The following is a 20622-nucleotide window of genomic DNA, read 5'->3' on the forward strand; positions in this document are numbered from 1 at the left end:
CATATTTTTACCTGGGCTGTAATACATTAATGTGAGAGTCAGTTATTTATTACATTTTTGACTGTAACATAGTTCCCTTTTGTAACATGACCATTCATAAAATAAATAACTAGTTTATATTGTTCACCATTTTTCAGTGAGTAGCGATAATATTTAAACAGATAAATTTACCCTTTCGTAATGGCTTAAAACATCCCAACTACTTTATAAGCAAATTGGTCCCTTCGGCCGAAGTTATAACTATAGCCACTTGTACATTTAACAATGTAAATAAAATCATTTTAATATCTGTCGTTAATAATAAAATGCTTTTTGTTGTTTTACTCAAATTGGGTTTGTTGTTTTTATGTAAGTTAGAAGCAAGTTGTAATTTTGTAGTTATACATATTTTATATTACTGTGTACATTTTTGTTGTTTAGATTTATTAAATTATTTTAATTTGATATTTTCATAGTTTTAAAAGTTTATTTGTAGCTGTGGTCCTACAAGCAATTATAATATATGAATCATAAACACTTATATTTAACGTTTTATTACTATACATTAAAAATTATTATCTCCATAAACACCACATAACGTATATTTTCTTCAACAGATGCATCGGCAACCAGTTTTCTTCTTCGAGCTTTCAAAAAACATGTATTCCTGTAATAAAAAAAGTAACAGTAAATTTTAGAACAGAAAAATTCCTATAATTCTAATAAAAAATTGTTTTCCATGTAATGTGCTTAGAACACTGGAAAATAGAAAAAATACAAATATCAGATATTACAAATTATTTTATTATCATTTATAGGAAAGATGAAAGTATTGAAGGTGATTTATTTGATTAAAAGTAAAATTAATGGAGAAATCTTGTGCTTAGAATGAGAAGGGAAATGTATAAATTTCATTAAAAGCTCACTATATAAGGAAACAAAATTTTGATTAATAGCTGACAAAACAGAAGTTGTATTACTCTGTTTATTCCACAGGATTCCGCTTAGAAAAATTAGTGAAAAAACCATTAACAAAATTAAAAATGTTCACAAATGAATAATTCGTAAAAATAGACATGAACGTCTACAAAATAGAGAAAAAACGAAAAACACCCTGAACTCTTGAATGGAAGAAAGGAACATGTTTGAACCATCTAATTATAGAAAACATTTACCTTGATACATCTTTATCACTTTTTTGCCTAACTCTTAGGAAAAATATAAATAGTACTGCATTGTCAAAACGTGCCGTAGAAAATAATCATAAGTTCAATTTTAATAATATTAAAATTCTTAATAATGAAAGTAATTATCAAATAAGATGTATTCTAGAAATGATACAAATAAAAGGAAATGAAAATTCAATTTCTACTAAATGGTATATTTTAAAAGAAATTTTTAACGTGATTTCTTATGAACATTCCTTAGCTCGACTTGGTTCGTTTTAAAATTGAATATTTTTACACGTCATTTTGCCTGCGACTGTTAAAATATAGATAATTAAGCTTATTAATATTGTGCAGCGCATATTATTTTTATAAAATTTAAATAATGCTTGACGAATGTAAGTTGTACACTGTTTTAAACTGTTTTTTTTCATTTGGACAAATTTTTTTATAATAAAAGCACCTATGTTTTCCCGAAAATCGAACCCGTTCTTGGGATATGTGGGAAACCCTTCCAAAGTGTTAAAACAGTTAGCTGGATCACGTTGGATTGAAATTTAGCAGATGACGGTTAAAAGCATATCAATTTTACTTACCAATAGAAAAGCAGATCCTAATAATAAAGCTTTGTGTCTTGTCTCATATATATTACTGGGCATTTGCAATAGTAAATTGTATGACACCTGAACTTGATCCCATTGATGAATAATACTTCCTATTTGAGTCGAGCCATCAGAATTATATATCTAGAAAAATTAGTAGGTATATTTTTTAAAATGGTCTTAAAATTTAGTACTTACTTGAAAATTTTGATCTTTCCCCAATAGACATCCGAAAGTAGAAGGTCCTTCTATAACATAAACGATTTCGTTGTGTCTATTATAAACACTAAAACTGGATTTCATGGATATGGAGAAGTTTTGGGCTATTGTCCCTACGAGCTCTCCTGGAGGTACCCAAATTTCCATTCTCTATAAGCAACAATATAAAAGAGAAAATATTTTTTTCCCATATGATGTGTACTTTATTGGTAACACCCTGTATATATATTTTTGGGTAGTAGTGTACGTAACTCGTGTGTAAAGTTATGGGACTGGTGCAAAAGTTCCCAGTCTTGAAAAAACTGTTACTTTACACACTTGTTGCATAAACTTATCTATTTGTAGGTATACATACTTGCAAGTAACACCAAAATGTGCAATTGCCGCAGGCTAATCTCCTTTTAAAATGTATTGCTTCCTGTTGCGTTCTATCATAGAGTCTCATACTAAAAGACCGACCAGAACCAAAACAAGTCCTTTGGAAATTTTCCGAACTTTCTGTTGCATAATAAATAGTATCGCCCCTAGGCACTTTGACCGTATACCTATTCTCGGATGATACATTTGATATTACTGAAACAGAAACATTAAATAATTATTCAATAGATAACGAAGTACTTGTTCCTTACAATCTGCTAATTCTACGCTTTGCTGGATGATGAGTTGATTTACGTCTATGAGAAAATCCAAACCGCTCACTGGTGCTAGATATGTAAGACTTGAATTCTGATCTATTATTGAAACTGGAATTGGTCTTCTAGGCCCTGGAAAATCTCCATCTAAAACACATCTTTATTAAAAGTTCTAACACTGAATAAATTTTGTTACCTCTTCTATTATTGTTATTTGTTGCATTATTATTTGTTGGTTGATCCATAATTGGCTCGCAGTACTCCGCGAAGACTGTAACAAAGACATTGTTAATTCTAAGGAACAGACTTTCTAGCAGAAGTTTTAGAAAATAAATCGTTCCATGTCTTTTTGCATCAATATTTTTAAATCAGATTTAATTAGTGTATGACTATTGTGTAAGGTGTCCCGAAAATAGCCTGCAATGAACAAAATGCATAAGACAAATGAAAGGTCTGTATGGTTATAAAAATATTATAAAAAAATATGTATAAATAAAAACAGAAAAAACAAGAAAAATAGTTTTTTTACAAAAATAAAGTTTGGGAAAATCAATAAACTGCTTGATCAACAATTATGTTTTTCATTCTCTAATTACAAATAAAAAATTCAACTATTTCCAAAAAAACCCATAAATTGTTACACTTTTTAATAACACAAATTATTATTTTCGACAATTGATTTTGAAAGTTTGAAGGCAATTATTTTTAAATCAGAACAATTTTATTCCAAAATGGTGCAACGATTCAAAATGACTCGAGAGGATCTTTTCATTGTAAAATTGTTCGAAATATTCATTTTTGAGTTAAATAATTAATTAAATTACTAAAAAAGTTGGCACAATGTTTAATTAAGTCAATAACACATTACAATATTAAATTAATAATAATTGTAATCGGTAAACTACTTATTGCCGTGCACTTCGTTATACGGCGATTGAGAATAATTTTAAAAACAAATTTTTAAGTTAACATGTAGATTTGTAAAAAGTGCCCCGATGTTACGCCTATGGCTGTTTATACTCGAACGTAGAAGAGTTGTCCAGTGGGATACTGCAGATTGTGTAAATTAATTAATGTAATTGGATACAATAATAAACACAATCTTTGGAACTTCGGGAGCCCCTCCTTTGTTTGTTGTTTGTTTACACAGTTGCATCAAAAAAAGTAAATATGTATGTTTTAACTATGTTCTGTATTGGGAGATGCCGATAAATATATGGTTTAGTGTACACAAAAATGATGTTTGCCTACCTAAAAATCCTTATTTACTCATCACTAGTATTTAACAATACAATAATATTTGATTTGATTGTGTTCTGATTCTTAGATATAGAATTATGAATAATTAACGAGTTGCTTAATTTTCTTTTTAAACAGATTTCTTTTACATCCGCCCAAGATAAGATCTCGGCTTTGTCATTTCTCGCGCAGTAATTCGGAAATGTCTGACGATGTTAATCTGGTCTTAGTTTAGAATATTTTTTTAATAAAAATTACCTGTACGGTTTTCTTGTTCAATAGAACGAGTAGGTGAAAAAACTTGTAATGACATATCTGCAAAGAAACAGGATTTTAATATCTGTCCTAGACCTCCGATGGCTAAACCTAAGCATGAATTAGTTCACATGATATTGTGACACAAGTTGCACTCATGATATTAATTTTGTCATTCAGTATTTATTATTTGCCTGTAAACAGTTTTTAGATAAGCAAGTTCACACAATAACTGTTATATATTTTTACTTACCATCCATATTACTGTAAATATTTTCTTGTTGGTTCATTTTTAAAAAACTACTATAGAAATTATACACTTCCGAACTGTTTGGGTGTCAGTATATTGTTTATCAGTATTTATCTCTCATCAATTATCACAATACCCGTTTATCTAATCTTTAAATATAGCATTTTGTTTTAACACGTAATCTTTGTTCAATAAAAATTATCATTACAATACAAATATCGTGTTCAGGTCATAAAGTCGCTTATGTCTCAATATTTACCATTTCCCGAAATGAATCTCAGGGAGAAATATTTTATGGTTTTATAAAATTTTGTAATCCCACATTTTAAAATAATTAGTCATATAACAGCAACATTACTATCTTTATATGATATAAATTAAGGAATAACGAGCTGAAGCTTGTTTCTAGCTGGGGCCTCTTACTAGACAATTATCGTCTTTATACAGGGTGTCCTAGATAAATAAGTATAAAAAGTTCCATGAATTATTGCATTATTTAACAATTTTAGTATAACAGGTATGTGTATTTGTGTTAATTATATTTAGATATATCACTTTTAGTTTTTACTTTGGATAATTACTTATTACTAGCTGCCAAGTAAGCAAAATAAAATTGCTGCACCATTGCCAACAATTTACAAATATAACTGTAAATTTGTAAAGGTGTTTACGGGGGTCTTACAACTTGGAAAGTTTGATACAACTTTTCTTTAATTGTTAGTAGTAGTAGTAGATTGCAATTGGGCTAGAATTGTTGTTGTTTTAGCCTACCCCGCCAGCACTGTCTGCCTCTGACCCTCCTCGAATCTACCTGACGCCCCGATGACCGCCACGATTTTGATCCATAGCCAGGCCCCTCACCTTATCCCCTTGCAACTTTTCGGTACCAATTTGAGCTGATAACTAAGATAAGACATCTTTTGTTGTGATAGCGAACATATCTCAGCAAAACGCATTTACTTATGGCATGATTGTTTTGTTGTCCTTGTAAATATTTTACTAACAGTAGCTAAAGTTTCTTAGCAAAGCGCCCACTTGGATGGTTTCTCTCAATGTAGGCTCCAGAAAGGTTACGCCGCTCTAGTAGTTAAAAAGTTTTTTGCTAACTTTTTATTTATTGTTGCAATCCCATCGTCTTATAACGATAGATAAGTGCAATTTTTACCCTAGCATAAGTTTTTATTGCGATTGTTCGTTGTTATCCTAGGATTGCGAGTTTTATGACGATACCAGCAAATACATATTTTTTTACCTTAAATAAGCGACTTTTAAGTAACAAATAAGTGATATTCTTGTACCTATTTCATTTGAACGAGTTAAAGCCTGCCACAGGCTTGCTATGCCTACAAGCAAAAAGGGAGACGGGCCAGGTGACACAATAACCTACTGTATATCAATCGGTGTCTGCGCCAGGTTATGGTATCTCCTAAACCGGAAACAAACAAGACACAAAGGCTGGATTAAGAATTAATTTAATAGACAAACGACGATTTATATATCCTTAAAGGACAATATCAACAAAGAGAATAATAATATAATTGCTGTACACTATACAGTGGTTACGGGGGCAAGTGAGTATGTTTACTAGAACTTCGTGGTTTAAAATGCTATCTCTAGGTTGCTTCGATGAAAAGGGGTGAAACCAAGTTGTATGTCTGTGCGATAGAATTCTCCCTCCCGAAGCCGGGACTGACAGGTAGGCAACCAACACTACTTAAGATGTGTGAAGCGGGCACCAGGTTTGTGCAGATTTATGCAGGGGAAAATTACACCCCAGAATGAAAAAAGACTTATAAAGGAATGTATTGTTATCGCGCTACACGAGCAGCGAATTTGAACGCTGGGAACATTCCACTATATACCAACGATTTATTAAATAAATGCCAGTACCTACCTTGTGATATTTAGCGGCTTAAGGAGATACTGTGTCGTAAGAAAACTAAAATTAGTTTACCACAAATCCCATCTCTGTGGGGATCATTCTCGGATCTCAATAAACAAATAACTGTTTTCTACGAGTTTTTGGCTGTAATATCCGCAAAATTTGCGTGTCGTCTTTCAAGAATAGCGAGACCATCAAGGACTCCTTTTTCCTTAGTCACCGGGCGAAACAACTCTTAGCAATTTGGACAGAGGCGGCGATTAATAGGGTTTTATATAATTACCAAAAGTAAATAAAGGAAATATAAATGAGCTGAGGGTCAATCACAAGTGAATTTAATGAGCACTGGTCGGTAGTGGCATGATATTATGGAAATTAAATCCGTTAATTTACATTTTTAGTAAGGTTTGGAACGTCACTATTTATTTTTTATTTTTTTGGTCTTTCATATAGTGTAGGATGGGTGCAAATAAATCTTCCTATAGTACGATCGTATACGATGCAAAGTAGAGCAAAAAATTGTCGGTCTTTTATCAAAGGAAAATCGTGTCATCATTTTTAGGAGGCGTAAGATGAACCGTTTCAAATTTAAAATGAAATTGAATGTAAAATCTGAAATACCGCCGCATACGCACTGTGTTCTGGTACTAGCTGTAGTCGGCCAGGTGCATCGAGTGTACGAAGTGGTCGGTTATACGTCAAATACTAACCTGGCGAGCTTGATCGTAGAGCAGGGAACAATAAACAGTGGCGCGTACAGAGGTGAAATGTAGTACATATGTGGAATTTAAATAACGAATTGGATTTATAATAAATTACATTTAAAACAAATAGTTTATGAGAATAAAGGGATTTTTGTAGGAACAGGGTTCCAGACGTGAACTGATCTCTTCATCGCACCCCATTACGATTCTTTTTTTTATAAGGAGAACGAAGTTTCAAAGCAAAAACCTTGTATAACAGATATACTATAAATATTTACAGAATGAAAACAAAATATAAATCCTATGATATGATTCTATCAAATGAAAACACTAACAACAATTCTCTACCAATCTCAACAAAATAAGTTATTTTTCTATCAAACAAGAAATGTTAACAAATTATAAACAAAATATAAATTCTATGATTTATGTACTGTACGCCAAACTGCATTTTTCTCATCTTCATTTAATATTAATTTCTTCTTTGCACCCCCTTTTTTAGGTTTCTTAACGTCTCCTTCAATTTTCTTCTCTCTTAAAATTTTGAAAACAGATAATTCGCTTACTCCAGTATATCTAGAACACATTTCCACCAAACCAGTCTTCAGTTTCATGGGATGATCCTTTTCTAAAGGGTTATAGACATTTAATATTATCGTTTTTTCTCTGTAACTTAATATAGATTTTTTTGTACCCACAGCAGTACATCCGGCTCGCGAACATCCAGGCACCGCCTCCATTTATCCATATAACGACAACAGAGCAATAATAATACAAAAAACTTCACTTCACTAGCACAGAAAATATAATAGCATTCACGATTCACAAACAACAGCCCGAAACACACACACAGCACACAAATAAAACACTAAAAACACTTTTGTTACGGAGCACAAGAAATATGATTTCACTCACAAATTCTCAAATAATAGCGCGAAACACACATATAGCCCGAAAGAAATATAATTGCACTTATAACAGTTATAACCTCACAAATATCGCGAGCGAGAAACACGCAGCACCAATACAACCGAAACGAAACTGACCACGCCAGGCCGGCACGCGCGCCGCCGCAAAAAACACAAGACACAAGTCATATGAGGGATAATGAAGGGAGTAATAAATGTATTGTTGTCCTGCCGCCCAATGTGCGAAGGAGATGCCTTTGTTTTTCATTTTGTCCTTCATAAATATATAACTGTTAATCCATAATGCATAAAGAAATTATTCAATTTCCAAAACCCCCTATAAAATGTGTTGCACTGATTCCCTTGACAGGCAATGATTTATTACTTTGCATCGAATACGATCGTACTATAGCTGCTTCGGATAAGTAATATCGGAACCTGATAGTCACAAAACAGAATCAACATAGTTTACTTTTGCAAGTGGATGAGATTGGTTATTAATTAATAAAAGCCAAGGTGACCATCAAATTAATTTATTTCCTCTTTCCATACCCTTACTTAGTGAATATATGTTTAGTGTAATATTTCACTTAAAATTTGGATGCCCTGTCGAATGTTTTTCATTGAAAGAAAAGTTATTATATTTTTGATATTATTGTCAAGATTTGTAAGGGCCAAGTGAAATTGTTATAAGAAAATATTAACATTTCTATTCTTATCGTTACCTAGGATACAGGTACATGCTGTTATGTTAGACATTTATAAAAAATAGTATGGGTAACTATACATATAGATAACAGAATTTAACAATAACAAGAACGTTTAACAATTACCAGATTCGAAAACGATAAATAATACGAATTCCAATTCCAAAAATCAGCTTCGAAATCACGTCATTGTAAAATTGCAGTGGCGGTGAGGTTAAAATAAATGTTAACTGCCACAACAGCATGTATTGGTAGAGCCGGACCACATTTAGGGATTTATTTACCCTTATAATGAAACAACATTTTTTGTTTTGTTTTCTGAAGATACATTAACTATACATAGAACAGGTTACAATGATAATAGCTATTGAACGCTGTGGTCCAATAGTGGAAAGATATATTATTATATAAACTATATAATTCTTAAGTGGCATATGTAGGCTTCAGTTTATTGATAAGTCTATATCATTAATCCATGTGATTTCAAGCCTAACAGAAGTGCGTTGCATTTTATTTATATATTTTTTTGATTATGATATGATATATAAAATATGTCAGCATATTTTTCCGATTTACCTAATAGGAAATAATATCTATAAAGAACTGTACCTATTTATGTTGTATTTTATCTAAACGCTGAAATATATTTTGTTTGCTAGAAACCACATGAAATTAAAAACGAATAACATCAAACTGGAAAAAGAGACTAAGTTTATCGTGTGTCGCTAGGATTAGCCATGGCGTCGGTTTCTGGACAGGATAGTTCGCAGTCATCCGTAGAAGCTCCTTGGGAATGTAGAGAACGATTAACATCTAATAAATATGGAATGGAACCTTGGGCTGCTCTCTGACACTCCAGGTTACCTTTGCACAAGTCATATGCCTTTGATAGGAATAATGCGTTGCATTGGCGAGTAGGAGAGAACCAGCTGTTATCACTCTGAAAAATGGAAGGAGTCATTGACAACAACATAATAAACCATACATACTTATGTAATAAACGAAGTATTTACAAATTTTAAAAATGTTCGGTCTCAGCTTAAATCTGCCACTAACAGAAAGTTTTTTTGTCAAAATCGATTTGTAAAATCGAAGTATAAAAATATTGCTTAATCCGGACCTGTTCAAAGAATGCGCGGTCAGATTACCTCGCACACTCCACTTCCCCGCAATTTGCATTCACTAATTAGATACAGCCAGTCTAGGTGGTCTATGATGTCTGTCGAATAAGTGTTTTAGATCGTGGACCTGGATGTCCTTCAGGATGTCGGTACAAGTGTTTTGGATGGCTTCTGCGTCCACAAAACGTTTTCCTTTTATGGGCAAATGCATTTTTCCGAAACGATAAAAGTCGCACGGTGACAAATCAGGCAACATGGGGAGTGACTGACAATTAAAATGCGATTTTTAATCAAAATCGATCGCAAGTGTCGATCGATGAATCAATGCTTCAAAACGCCAATATAGAAATATTCATCAAGGTTTGTTCCTGTGGAACGAGCTCTTTGTGGACAATGCCTTTGGAATCGTAAAAGCAAATCGACAGTTTTGACTTCTCCAAACGAGATTTTTTAGGTTTTTGGCATCATTTTTTACCACCAGTCACAATGTTGTAAAGGAAGTTTTTGTCCCTTTTAGCTTCCTTCGAATGTTGAATTTTGAGCAATTTTTGGTCGTCAGTCAACTTGTGCTGAACAAACCGTGCACACGGCCAAATGTTGGTCCAAAATTAGATAAATTGATGTTTTTGAGATGTTCCATTCCAAATCCATGAATTGCAATGAAGATATTAGCTGAATTTCAATAACAAAAGTGTAACAATAATTTAATAAGTAAAATGAAATAGTTTAATTGAACTCAAGAGAATACTCTAACAATTAGCATTAATTAAAATTCATAGTTATTGATTTGACCCGTCGACGAAGAATGATCCTACTACCATCAATCTCGAATTTTCCCATGGAGTCGTAAATTTCCCAAAATCTAGCTCCAAATCTTCATGGTACTATCTGTGTTATATGATTTATTCCATATATGGAAAGCCAAAATTTCGGCCACGACCTGTTTAAATGGAATTCATTCTCGTGGACCCCCATTTACATCTCATGCACCCCGATTTTTGTTTTCATTGACATGAGCTCCTTGCAGTTCCAAGTCGACTCCTAGGGATCGATAGATCACTTCGGGAATCATTGGTTTACATGATAAACGCATTGTCAACGTCAAAACAATCACCTTGTATATTAAGTTGTGAGTTTCAATAATACATTTTCAGTCCGATTTCTAATTGAAATACTTGTTCAAGACGATCGATTCAATTTAATCCAGGCAAATTAGTTGGGGTTGGGTTGAGAGCTTCAACAGATACAAATTCCCAAGTACTTATTTTGTAATATCAACCCACTTTAATCAATTTAATCTCTCTTGGCGGCATAAATAACTTAAAGATAAACTCAACAGAAGTAAAATCTATTTTTGAATCCCAGGGGTGAAGCGGCAACATCCACCCGAATTCCGAAGGATTCAACGGAACTTTAATCCTGCGATTTGCATTACACAGAACGTTTACAAACATGGAGGCGTTATTTTTTACAGCAAGTAGAAGGAGTTAATAGTAAGCATTTTCAGTAACAGAAACTGTTGAAATCAATCAACCCCATTTCAGAGTATTTTCTTTTCATAATATCGTCACGGACAATACAGATGTATTGTCTGTCGTGTCGTTATACATATTCAATTATTTTGTAAGACGGGAATGCAGTAAACTCGAGCTATCGGTGGAGACAGCGATTCCAAAAATGTTTCCTCATGTTATTATGGTATTAAAATTTTTTTTCTATTTGCAAAAAATATTTGTGTCAATTTGATTTTAGCACCTTGATATTTTTACTTATTAAATATCAACTCAAAGTTTATAAACGCCTTGTATGAATTAAAGGTACTGTTTCATTTTCTAGTTTTACAGATTGAAGCGTTTTAATTCCCAAGGAATGCATGTGAAAATAGACTTTTTATTTACAACGAAATTTATACTTACACAGAGAAGACACATTTCATGCATATTACATGCGCCTTTAAATACTTCTCCATATTGGCCAATGGCGGAAGCAATTTCGTTGCATGCAGCTTGGATGGCTGGACATTCTTCTAAAATGAAATACGTATTAAGTAGCCTGCTTTTCTACAATACTAAAAACTCTTGAAAAAAGAATACTAAAAAAATACGAAAATAGTTCGTCAGAACATGTCCAGAAACGCTTCCGTTAAAGCTCGTAACAAATCTGTTTATATCCCAACGGATTGACCAAATCAATTAAAATTTAATGTAGAGTATTATTCTTCGAAAGGACGCCGTTTTCGAGAAAATTGCCAAATTGACTTCATAGTCCAGTCACTGAAAGCGAAAATAAGGTAAAAGCTCCTAATTTTTTCGGATAGCATGGATTTTCCTGAAAATTTGCATACAAGCTCATCTGACCCCCCCACATCAAAAGTTATATTGTCTAGATGTGTGCTTTTTTCTATTTGGGGGTGAAAACTACCTTTGTACGAAAAAAATGCGAAATCACAGATTTACGTATTTTAAAGATTCAATTAATGTTCAAATATGTTGGGTAAAGTTCCTTTCATGTTTTTTAATATAATTTATGAAATTTAATTACATTTCATCCCTTAAAAACCCTTAAAAGCGACCCTTCCATGGCCAAAAAAATATAAAAAAAAAGTTTTTAACAGTTTAAAATATTCTGTTGTTGCATTCACAATGTATTGCATTTCCTTTGTTATTCATTAGAAAGTTGCAACCCTTAAAAACCATCCCTTATAATAAAATAAACAAAAAAATATTATTGAAAGCTTGATATGTTTTAATGGTATGCATATGTTGAATTATAAACTTTTTATTTGTTTTCAAATAATCTATGATATATTGCAACTTTTCAGCCACCCAAAAAACCCTTATGGAAGACCTACCCCTCATAAAAAACCCTACCCCTTATAGAAAAATTTCTTATTAAATTAATATCAAATATTATAAATATTATTAAAATACTTACTCAAATCAGTTCACAAGTGCTCCAAAATACACAAAGGTGATGATAATTTACCCCCTCCGAAAATTTTACCGAAAAAATGCAATTCATTTTTTTACCATAACTTTTGTAATTTTAAAGTTATAAATTTACTCAAAAAACCATTTTGTAGGGAATTTAAAGCACTTTAAGTTCTGTGATTTGCAGTTTTTTTTGAGCCCTTCGTTTTCTAGATTTGTAAGCTAAAAGGGCTCAGGAAAGGCAGTCTTGGAGCTTAATTTTGAGCTTCTAACGGTAATAACTCGGTCAAATTTTGTCCTATAAAAATTAAAAAAAGCAAATTGTTCAGTAAGAAAAAACCTACAATTTCTTATTCTATAATTTTTTTATAACTTTGTTAGTTTTTAAAATATTTTGAAAAAAGGCGATTTTTTAAAAAATTGAAAAATTGTATTCAAAAGTAAATGAAATATTTTTTTAAATTTAGGCTTCTAAAATCCTTCAAATTCCCAGAATCTACCGTTAATACGTTAAAATTTTTTTCCGTCGTCATTAATTTTAATACAGATTTTTTTTCTCAAAAATCAAGACAATCATTTTATTTTGATTGTAACTTCATTAGTTTTCATGTTAACGACTTTTACCACCACTCGATTTAAAGGTTTTACGAAAAATTTAAATGCATCATTAAAAATTTATCAAACGATGCAAAATTGAAGATAGTAAGGTAAAATTAATTATATACATATTTTCATGTTTTCAGTTTTAGTTTTTTTACTATCAGCAATATTGTATTTGAAAATTATTATTTTTTTATTTAAAAACAATTGAAAAAAGTTTTTTTGAAATTTTTTCAACATTACGATAGAATTTTTGGTAATGTTGCCAATTTTCCAAGTTTGTCGATTTCTGGAATAATAACTTGTTAAGTCAATCTGAATTACTAATTACAGATAGTACATACCTACTTTGCCATAAAAATTGTAATTTAGCATTTGATACAAACAGATTTGCAACGACAAAGTTTCGTAGTTCTTAAAATTAGTTATGATATTAACTTTATGTGCAAATTTCAAAGTGAGTGAAGAATGATTATTTTTGAAATATTGGTGGAGATAAAAATTGTGGACAGACAATAAAAATATTTACTTACTATTTCCAAAGTGGTTTTCCAGAATTTCGCTAGGGGTCCTGTAGTTCTGTTCGTGGCATTTCTCATTTCTATCGGTACATTTTATGTTGTTATCAGCCTCAGGGATAGTTTCTCTATCAGTGTCAACGACTTGCTTCCTTGGTACTGCCACTCTTTTTTCCTCTGAGAATATATATTCCTCCTCTTCTGGTTTTCTATGTTTCAACTTTTCTTTTTCTTTAGCCACAGATAACTTATACTCGTTCAGAGCGTTCCTCATTTTTTCCAAACTATAAGCTTCGGCTAATCTAGAAATGACTCTATCTTTTACGTCTTGTATTTCTTTAGGATCAGTTTCCCCCTCATGAGCGCCAGTGTATTTCAAAGCATCGTCGACGATTTTATCCTCTAACATCTTTAACTTGGTGTCCATGTCATCAATCTTTTGCGCCTCAGGGGAGAATTTGTCTTTTTCTTCGTTTAAGTCGTCAGAAAATTCTTTCTTGGAAGGCTCGTCGTGGTTGCGAAAAGAAGACAGAGGGACTTCAGCTGTTCTTTTCTTGGTTGGTAGAGCAATAGATTTGTGATATCTCTCTATCAGCCATTCTTTGTCTAAATCGTTTCTTTCTGATTTCTTACGTCTGTCTAGGCCAAAGTAATCAGACCAATCGATGGATTTTTTCTTGATCTGAAGAGGTTTTTCGCTTCCTCCTGGTATGGGAGATAGTTCTTCCTTGTTGAGTGCTTTGGTAACTTTTTTCTCTTCAGTAGGCTTTACTATTTTTTTGTTTTCTGAGACTTCTCTTTTGGATGAGGGTAGTTTCGTTGTCGTGGTTGGGGATTTAGTTGGGGCGATGTTATTTTCTTTATTACCAAATATATTGCTGAGCTCCTTCTCTACTTTGGGATCGGTTTGTTTCCTTACAGACCTTTTTTCTTCGTGTGTGGTTTCTGGAGACATGTAGTTGCTACTTCTTTTAGACACAGGAAACCTCTTGATTTGAGAATAAGGATTTGCGTACATCTGACGAATCATATTCATTTTGTTTTCTCTCTGTCGATACCGTTTTCGTAAATAATTCATTTGATAGTTTTCGTCGTCATCGTCAAACTCATCTTCTCTTGGACTGTGCTTGTGTTGGTACATATTTTCATACTCATCACCATCATAGTGGACATTAGGATTACGTTTGCGCAGACCTATAGCGTCCATTCCAAACTGTGGATAGTAATCGCGTTTATCCAGTCTAGGATAGAAGGAATTCTCTACTGGTCGTCTATATTTTTCCCACAGTTCTCTTAGTAACTCTTCGTTATCTCCTGTGTATAAACCTCTGTTGTCTGTGTTAGAAAGTATGTCACGAGCTAACTCATCAAGTTGCTTTTGGTTATCTTCTTCAATGCGTTCCCTAAACGCCGAGGAAATTCTCGTGTTTACGTCGTCAGGATTGTATCTGTCATCTTCTGCATAGTTTATCAATGGTCGACCTATAATTCCACTTTTTTCAAACGAGTGATCTAAAAAAATTAGATACGATTTAAAAAAATGGTCAGGGTTGTGCCCTGTTGACACGACCACAAGTTTATAAGGTCAATTTTCTCGATATTTGGGAACTAGGCAAACATTTATACTATAACCATAGTCCGTTTTGAAACACATAGGGAGCGAAAATGTAGTAGGTGATTTTACAAAAGGTTCTTTTGTTTCATGGTTGGAGTAGTCGTATTGGTAAAATTAATTTTGAAAGCTTGTCATTATGTTAAATTAGATATTTATGGAGTTATAGATGATTTATTTCACATTGATTTAAGAATAAAGTTAAAATCATCAATAAATAATAAATGCTTATAAGTAATTCAGGAATCCAGATTAAAACCTTGTGGAACACCCGATGTAGGAGAAAACGACCTCGAAAACGACTAAATAAAATACATGTATTCTCAACATATATATTTGCTCATCTTCTCTACCTTCTTTGAATGTTTTCATGAACGACTGAAACTGAAACTTTCAGGAAACTTGTGATTGTGGTCGTCATAGCGAAGTTAGAACATCGGCATTGGAAGATGCAGTACTGAATTTGATTGAAAAACCGAACAACAGAACTAGAAAATTTTTTTTGCTATTAAATATGATGATATCGACCATCTTACCAGAACAACTTTTACCTGCCTTCATAAATGATTAAAGGCCATGTGAAAAGTCATTTTGTTTGGAGCAGCAACTTTATTTGTAAAATGGCAACCAATTTTGGATAAAATTAAAAATTCTGAAAAGAATAAGATCAAAATTTCGTTAAAACAGCAACATTATTTTAATGTATTTTATCGCCTGTTAAAATTAAGGTAGTCAGACTTCTAACACCGTGTATATATCTTTTATGATATGATATATTTGATTCGTTTCATCGAGCCTCCCGATTTCTGAGTGCCGAGATACAACCAACACCACCAATATACTGGACGTTTCCATGTCAAAATGTGATAAAACACATTCACGGATTTAAGAGAACGTCCACCTGCGTCGACTTGAGTTCAGTTACCCATCATCATTACCGGGATAGTACTTGGATTAATCTTTTTCTGGCAGTCAATTTACAAGTAAAAACCAGTAATTTCAATATTTGTTTTTCACAATATTATTAGTTGGCTCAACACAGGTAGTAATTCTCTTAGATCTGCGTGTGTATTTTACTAAAGTAACATACCTGGGCTGTAACTAGTAGATGCTCTAAGGAAGGTAAGGTCCTCGGGACGTTCTAATGGATAACCATAGTCTTCCTCGTCAAATTCGGAGAGGTCTCTTTGACGTCTGTCGATAGCATTAAGGGCGCTCCTTAAAGAATCCTCTTGACCGCTTATTAGCGTCCACGAGACGATAAAAAATATTAGCCATGTCACCTTTGACTTCGTAGGCGAGGCCATCGTTATCCCTCTATTTTTACCACTGTCAAATAAAGCGAATAACTGATGATTTATGATGTTGCAGTTGTAATATTATTATTGCACCATTTTTACGAAATATTAGTTCTAAAATATGGTTGATGGTGAGCAGTATGATGAATTTTAAGTATTTTATAGTAAATAGATTTCACAGTCCCACAAAAAAGTCCTGTACCAGAGAGAGACATGAGTACATATATTTTGTGTATTTTTTATGATGGAGGCTATTTTTTAGTAAAACGCTAAAATATCCCTTAAAATAGGGTGAAATAATGAGGATAAGGTAAAGTTTTATAATGAAAACAAACAATTTAAAGATACTTTGAGAAAACATTTTAAAATAATACTTTTTTTGTGTTACTTTATGTGGTGCGCTGGACAAAAGAATGACACTAATGAAAATAATCTACTTGCGAATACGTAAATATATTTTGCTCAATTTGCATCTATTTAATGAATCATTCATGATCTAGTTTGTAGGAATTATACGGACCACCGAGTCTTCCTCTCGACTACGGAAGTGGCTCTTTAGAAACCAAATTTAGTAATGAAATGGTCGCCGTTGAACGAGAGGACTTGCCAAGGGCGTTTAAATGAAATATTTCCAGGAAATTGAGGTCAAATAGAATTATTGCCGTTGAGGTATTCCACCGTCCCTAGACATGAAAATATTAAAATCATGTCTTTTATACAGGCATTTTCAATAATAAAAAATGTCTGGAATTGCAAAACGGTGCTAAATATGAATAAGTAATAATCGAAATTGCTAAAACTTATTGAGAACTTCTGGAATCGTTCACAACTCTCGTACTACATGAAAAGAGAGGAATAGATTTCTTTGCCCTATTTTGTAGTAAACAGTAAATTTTAGGCTATCATCAGTTCTACTTTAGTTTTTATTATTTAAATGTCTTTTATGTCTTTCTTGTAAATAAAACTTGTAAATTGTAAATAGAGCTGGGCTAGTTATCGGTGGAATCAGCAGATCCAAAAATGTTAATTCGTATTGTTGTGGTAAGTCTCTAGTGCCTCGAAAATGATTTTACAAACTTCCATGGTAAAATATAGTAGTTAAAAGAATAAGGCAACGGTTTTTATGGGATACAACTTTTATAGTGAAAAGTGAGTTTTTTAACACACTTGCGGTTTCTCAAAATAAAAAAAAATGCAGCAAAAAACTGTTTAAGGCCATTTTCGACGATCTTTCTATTTTTGGTAAGAAATAAACTTATACTCAGCCATGATGAGATGCTAAGTCATTTCTGCGCTTCAAAATTTCGTATGTAAATTAATTTCTGTTACTATCGAAATAAATGAAATAGACCCCAGAGTTTGCAAACCGATATTAAGAAAAAAAATTGAAAATTGGACCATATATAGCCTCACTATTACTCTATCGTGTGCTAAAATTTCAGTTAGTTTCGTTATCCCAATTCTTAGTTATTAATGAAAATGTTGAAAAAAAACACGGTTTTCTGCCCACAAAATTGATACCTCTCACTTTAACTCGTCGTAATTTTTTTGTTAATTGATAAAAAAATTCCAAATTTTTACTGACGATAAATTGAACTATTATATTTAGTACTGTGAAGGTGATTTGTTTCAAAAGCTCCTTTTTTTTTATTTTTAGCAAAACATAAGGGAGTGCTATCGCCGTAAATATTGCGTTCTTAAAAAAAAGAAAAAAATTGACAGGTAGTAAATAATTGTAAACAACAATCTGACAAAGTTTGTTAAAATAATACAGTTATAAAGGCTACCCAACATAGAATATGCAAAAATAAATATATTGAACATGACGGTAACATATGTCATCATCATCAATTTAAAAAAATGTTTAGAAGACCGATTGCTGTTTTTTTTTTTGTAATTTATGATATTGTTCCAAAATAAATAAACTATGCTTTTTTGTAAAATGTTTTAACCTAAAATACGTATTTACGGTAAACACACTTTAGGTTCTAATTCCTTCTTAAACAACGCAAGTTTTAAAATTTTGGCGTGAGATGAAACTCCTAGATCCCATCTAGGTGCTATAAATATTGGGGCGTAATGCGTTATTTAGAAATCAATAATGGTTGCCTTACAAGTTAGACGGTATATGATTTAGAAAAACCTGTTGAATTTGTTATGTATATTTTATGCAGCTATACGAGTATACAAATATTCGCAAATACATTTTTTTTACGTAGAAATTAACAAAACTGTTAAAATAAATAAAAAAATGAATAGTCTAAAGTTTCCGTGCTAAAACACTTGCAAATACATCATATTACTTCATTTCCAAAAATAAATATTTCCGTTAAAGGATCAGAAAACGCCTTTTGGCAAAAATGTTGCTGCTACTTTAAAAAATTTAAAAAATCGTTAAATTAAGCGAAATAAAGTGCAATGTTTTAAATAATCGCTAAATATAATCTACCACTAGATCACTTACCCTCAAACCTTCATTAATGCTGAAAATTTATTTCTGTCGGTTAAGGGCGACGCTAAACGGATTTGAAGATACAACTGGCAGAAAATTGCTCTGAAGCGAAATAAAGGGTTGTTTATTCCAGTGCGCATGAGCCATACGATTTGCCGGTCCCTGATCGATAAAATCTTACATAAAAAGTATCTAATTATTTTTTAATAACTGGATTAAAGTATGGGGGATGAACCTATAATCCGTTATTAAAAAAAAAGATTATTTATAGCCTGCTTTGGTAAAAATATAATTAAGGGCGTAGCATTATCGAGCAAATCGATATTATTGTTTGAGGGATGGGTGTAGACAATTTGGGTGATATCGAAATAAGCCGGGAAGTAAACAAACATGACCCCAAAATGATTTTCAGGGAGCTGTAGCTCTTATGTTGTGAAATACAAGATGCAATTTCAAATTCAAGCCGTTGCCATGGTAATTTCATAGCTGTTGGTGTGTATTATAATATGGTATCTTGTTATTCTCGGTTATTCACCTATAACAAAGGGGATGATCCTTCAATCTTAATTAAAAAAAAGTTCCTATGAACATATGTTCTAAGCGACCTAGTATTCGAATTACAGTCTAAGAAAAAGAAAAAAAATATTTTCGCCTATAGAGGGCGTAACTTTAAATGGTGGCCATATTTTTACAGAGGCTACCTTTGACTATTAGAAACACATATCATAAGTTATTTACTATTTAAGTACACCCAGAAAAAGAAATCTAGAGGAGTTAAATCTGGAGATCTTGATGGACATTCAATCGATCCTCTTCGCCCTATTCACCCATCTCGAAAGACGTTGTCCGAGTAGTTTCTTACCAATACAGCATAGTGTGGGGGTGTCTCGCAGATATTGTAAATATCGTGGACCAATATCCCCGGCGGGAAAATAACATCGGATGAAGCGGGGTCGAGCTGGACTATCGCTCTTTACCCCCGGTTAAAATAACTTTTCGGATCAGGATCTGATTCTGATTAAATTTAAACTGTGCAGTGTGTTTACAGAATAATATAATGGGCATTACTTCCAGTATTCGTCTGATTTATTTTGGGAGATTCTGGTTCTGTGTCCATGTGAAACGGCACAGAAATTGGAAAAGTAATATCACTGCTGAACGCTCTAAAGAAAATTCCATCGAACAAAAGAAAAATATCTCATCAGCAATTCTTGGAGACACTGGTAACATGAACATATATGTTCAAATACAACAAGGAAATTAATCAGCTAGTTTAAAATCAGCATCTACCATTAATTTAACAAACTGCAATAACTGCTTTTTCAATGTTTATAATAAATGCTTTAGTTCGAAGAAAATTTCAAGAATAAATATGCATTTCTTTTTCATTATATTATATTATAAACATATGCTGTGAAAATACATGAATCTATTATAATGTGTTAGCATACACAAAATTTCCTGACTGCAATTTTAAAAATGATACCTACAATAATTGTATGCATTATTCATTTACATTAATAACTGTGTAAAATTAGGGAGCGGAAT

At 32.3% G+C, this 20622-nt stretch overlaps 2 protein-coding genes across 3 annotated transcripts; both read right to left on the reverse strand.

Annotated features, from left to right (window-relative positions):
• Positions 1–503: 503 nt before the first annotated feature.
• Positions 504–4451, reverse strand: LOC108916951 (phospholipid scramblase 2). Of its 2 annotated transcripts, XM_018723313.1 has the most exons (8): positions 4346–4446; positions 4096–4152; positions 2795–2869; positions 2596–2745; positions 2322–2539; positions 1946–2116; positions 1742–1891; positions 504–646 (listed from the first exon to the last, which is right to left on the reverse strand). In XM_018723313.1, exons 1-8 carry the CDS (start codon positions 4380–4382, stop codon positions 590–592), a joined length of 915 nt encoding a protein of 304 aa, XP_018578829.1. In that variant the 5' UTR covers positions 4383–4446; the 3' UTR covers positions 504–589. The 2 variants fall into 2 exon arrangements, with proteins under 2 accessions (XP_018578829.1, XP_018578830.1); XM_018723314.1 differs by lacking the exon at positions 4096–4152 and having other exon boundaries at positions 4346–4451.
• A 3930-nt stretch (positions 4452–8381) lies between these two features.
• Positions 8382–19144, reverse strand: LOC108916688. Its single transcript, XM_018722989.1, has 5 exons — positions 19087–19144; positions 16415–16653; positions 13728–15224; positions 11581–11690; positions 8382–9483 (listed from the first exon to the last, which is right to left on the reverse strand). Exons 2-5 carry the CDS (start codon positions 16629–16631, stop codon positions 9256–9258), a joined length of 2052 nt encoding a protein of 683 aa, XP_018578505.1. The 5' UTR covers positions 16632–16653; positions 19087–19144; the 3' UTR covers positions 8382–9255.
• Positions 19145–20622: the final 1478 nt, after the last annotated feature.

The sequence above is a fragment of the Anoplophora glabripennis genome, unplaced genomic scaffold, assembly GCF_000390285.2.
Source record: "Anoplophora glabripennis isolate ALB-LARVAE unplaced genomic scaffold, Agla_2.0 scaffold2, whole genome shotgun sequence".
Taxonomy (NCBI): Eukaryota; Metazoa; Arthropoda; class Insecta; order Coleoptera; family Cerambycidae; genus Anoplophora; species Anoplophora glabripennis.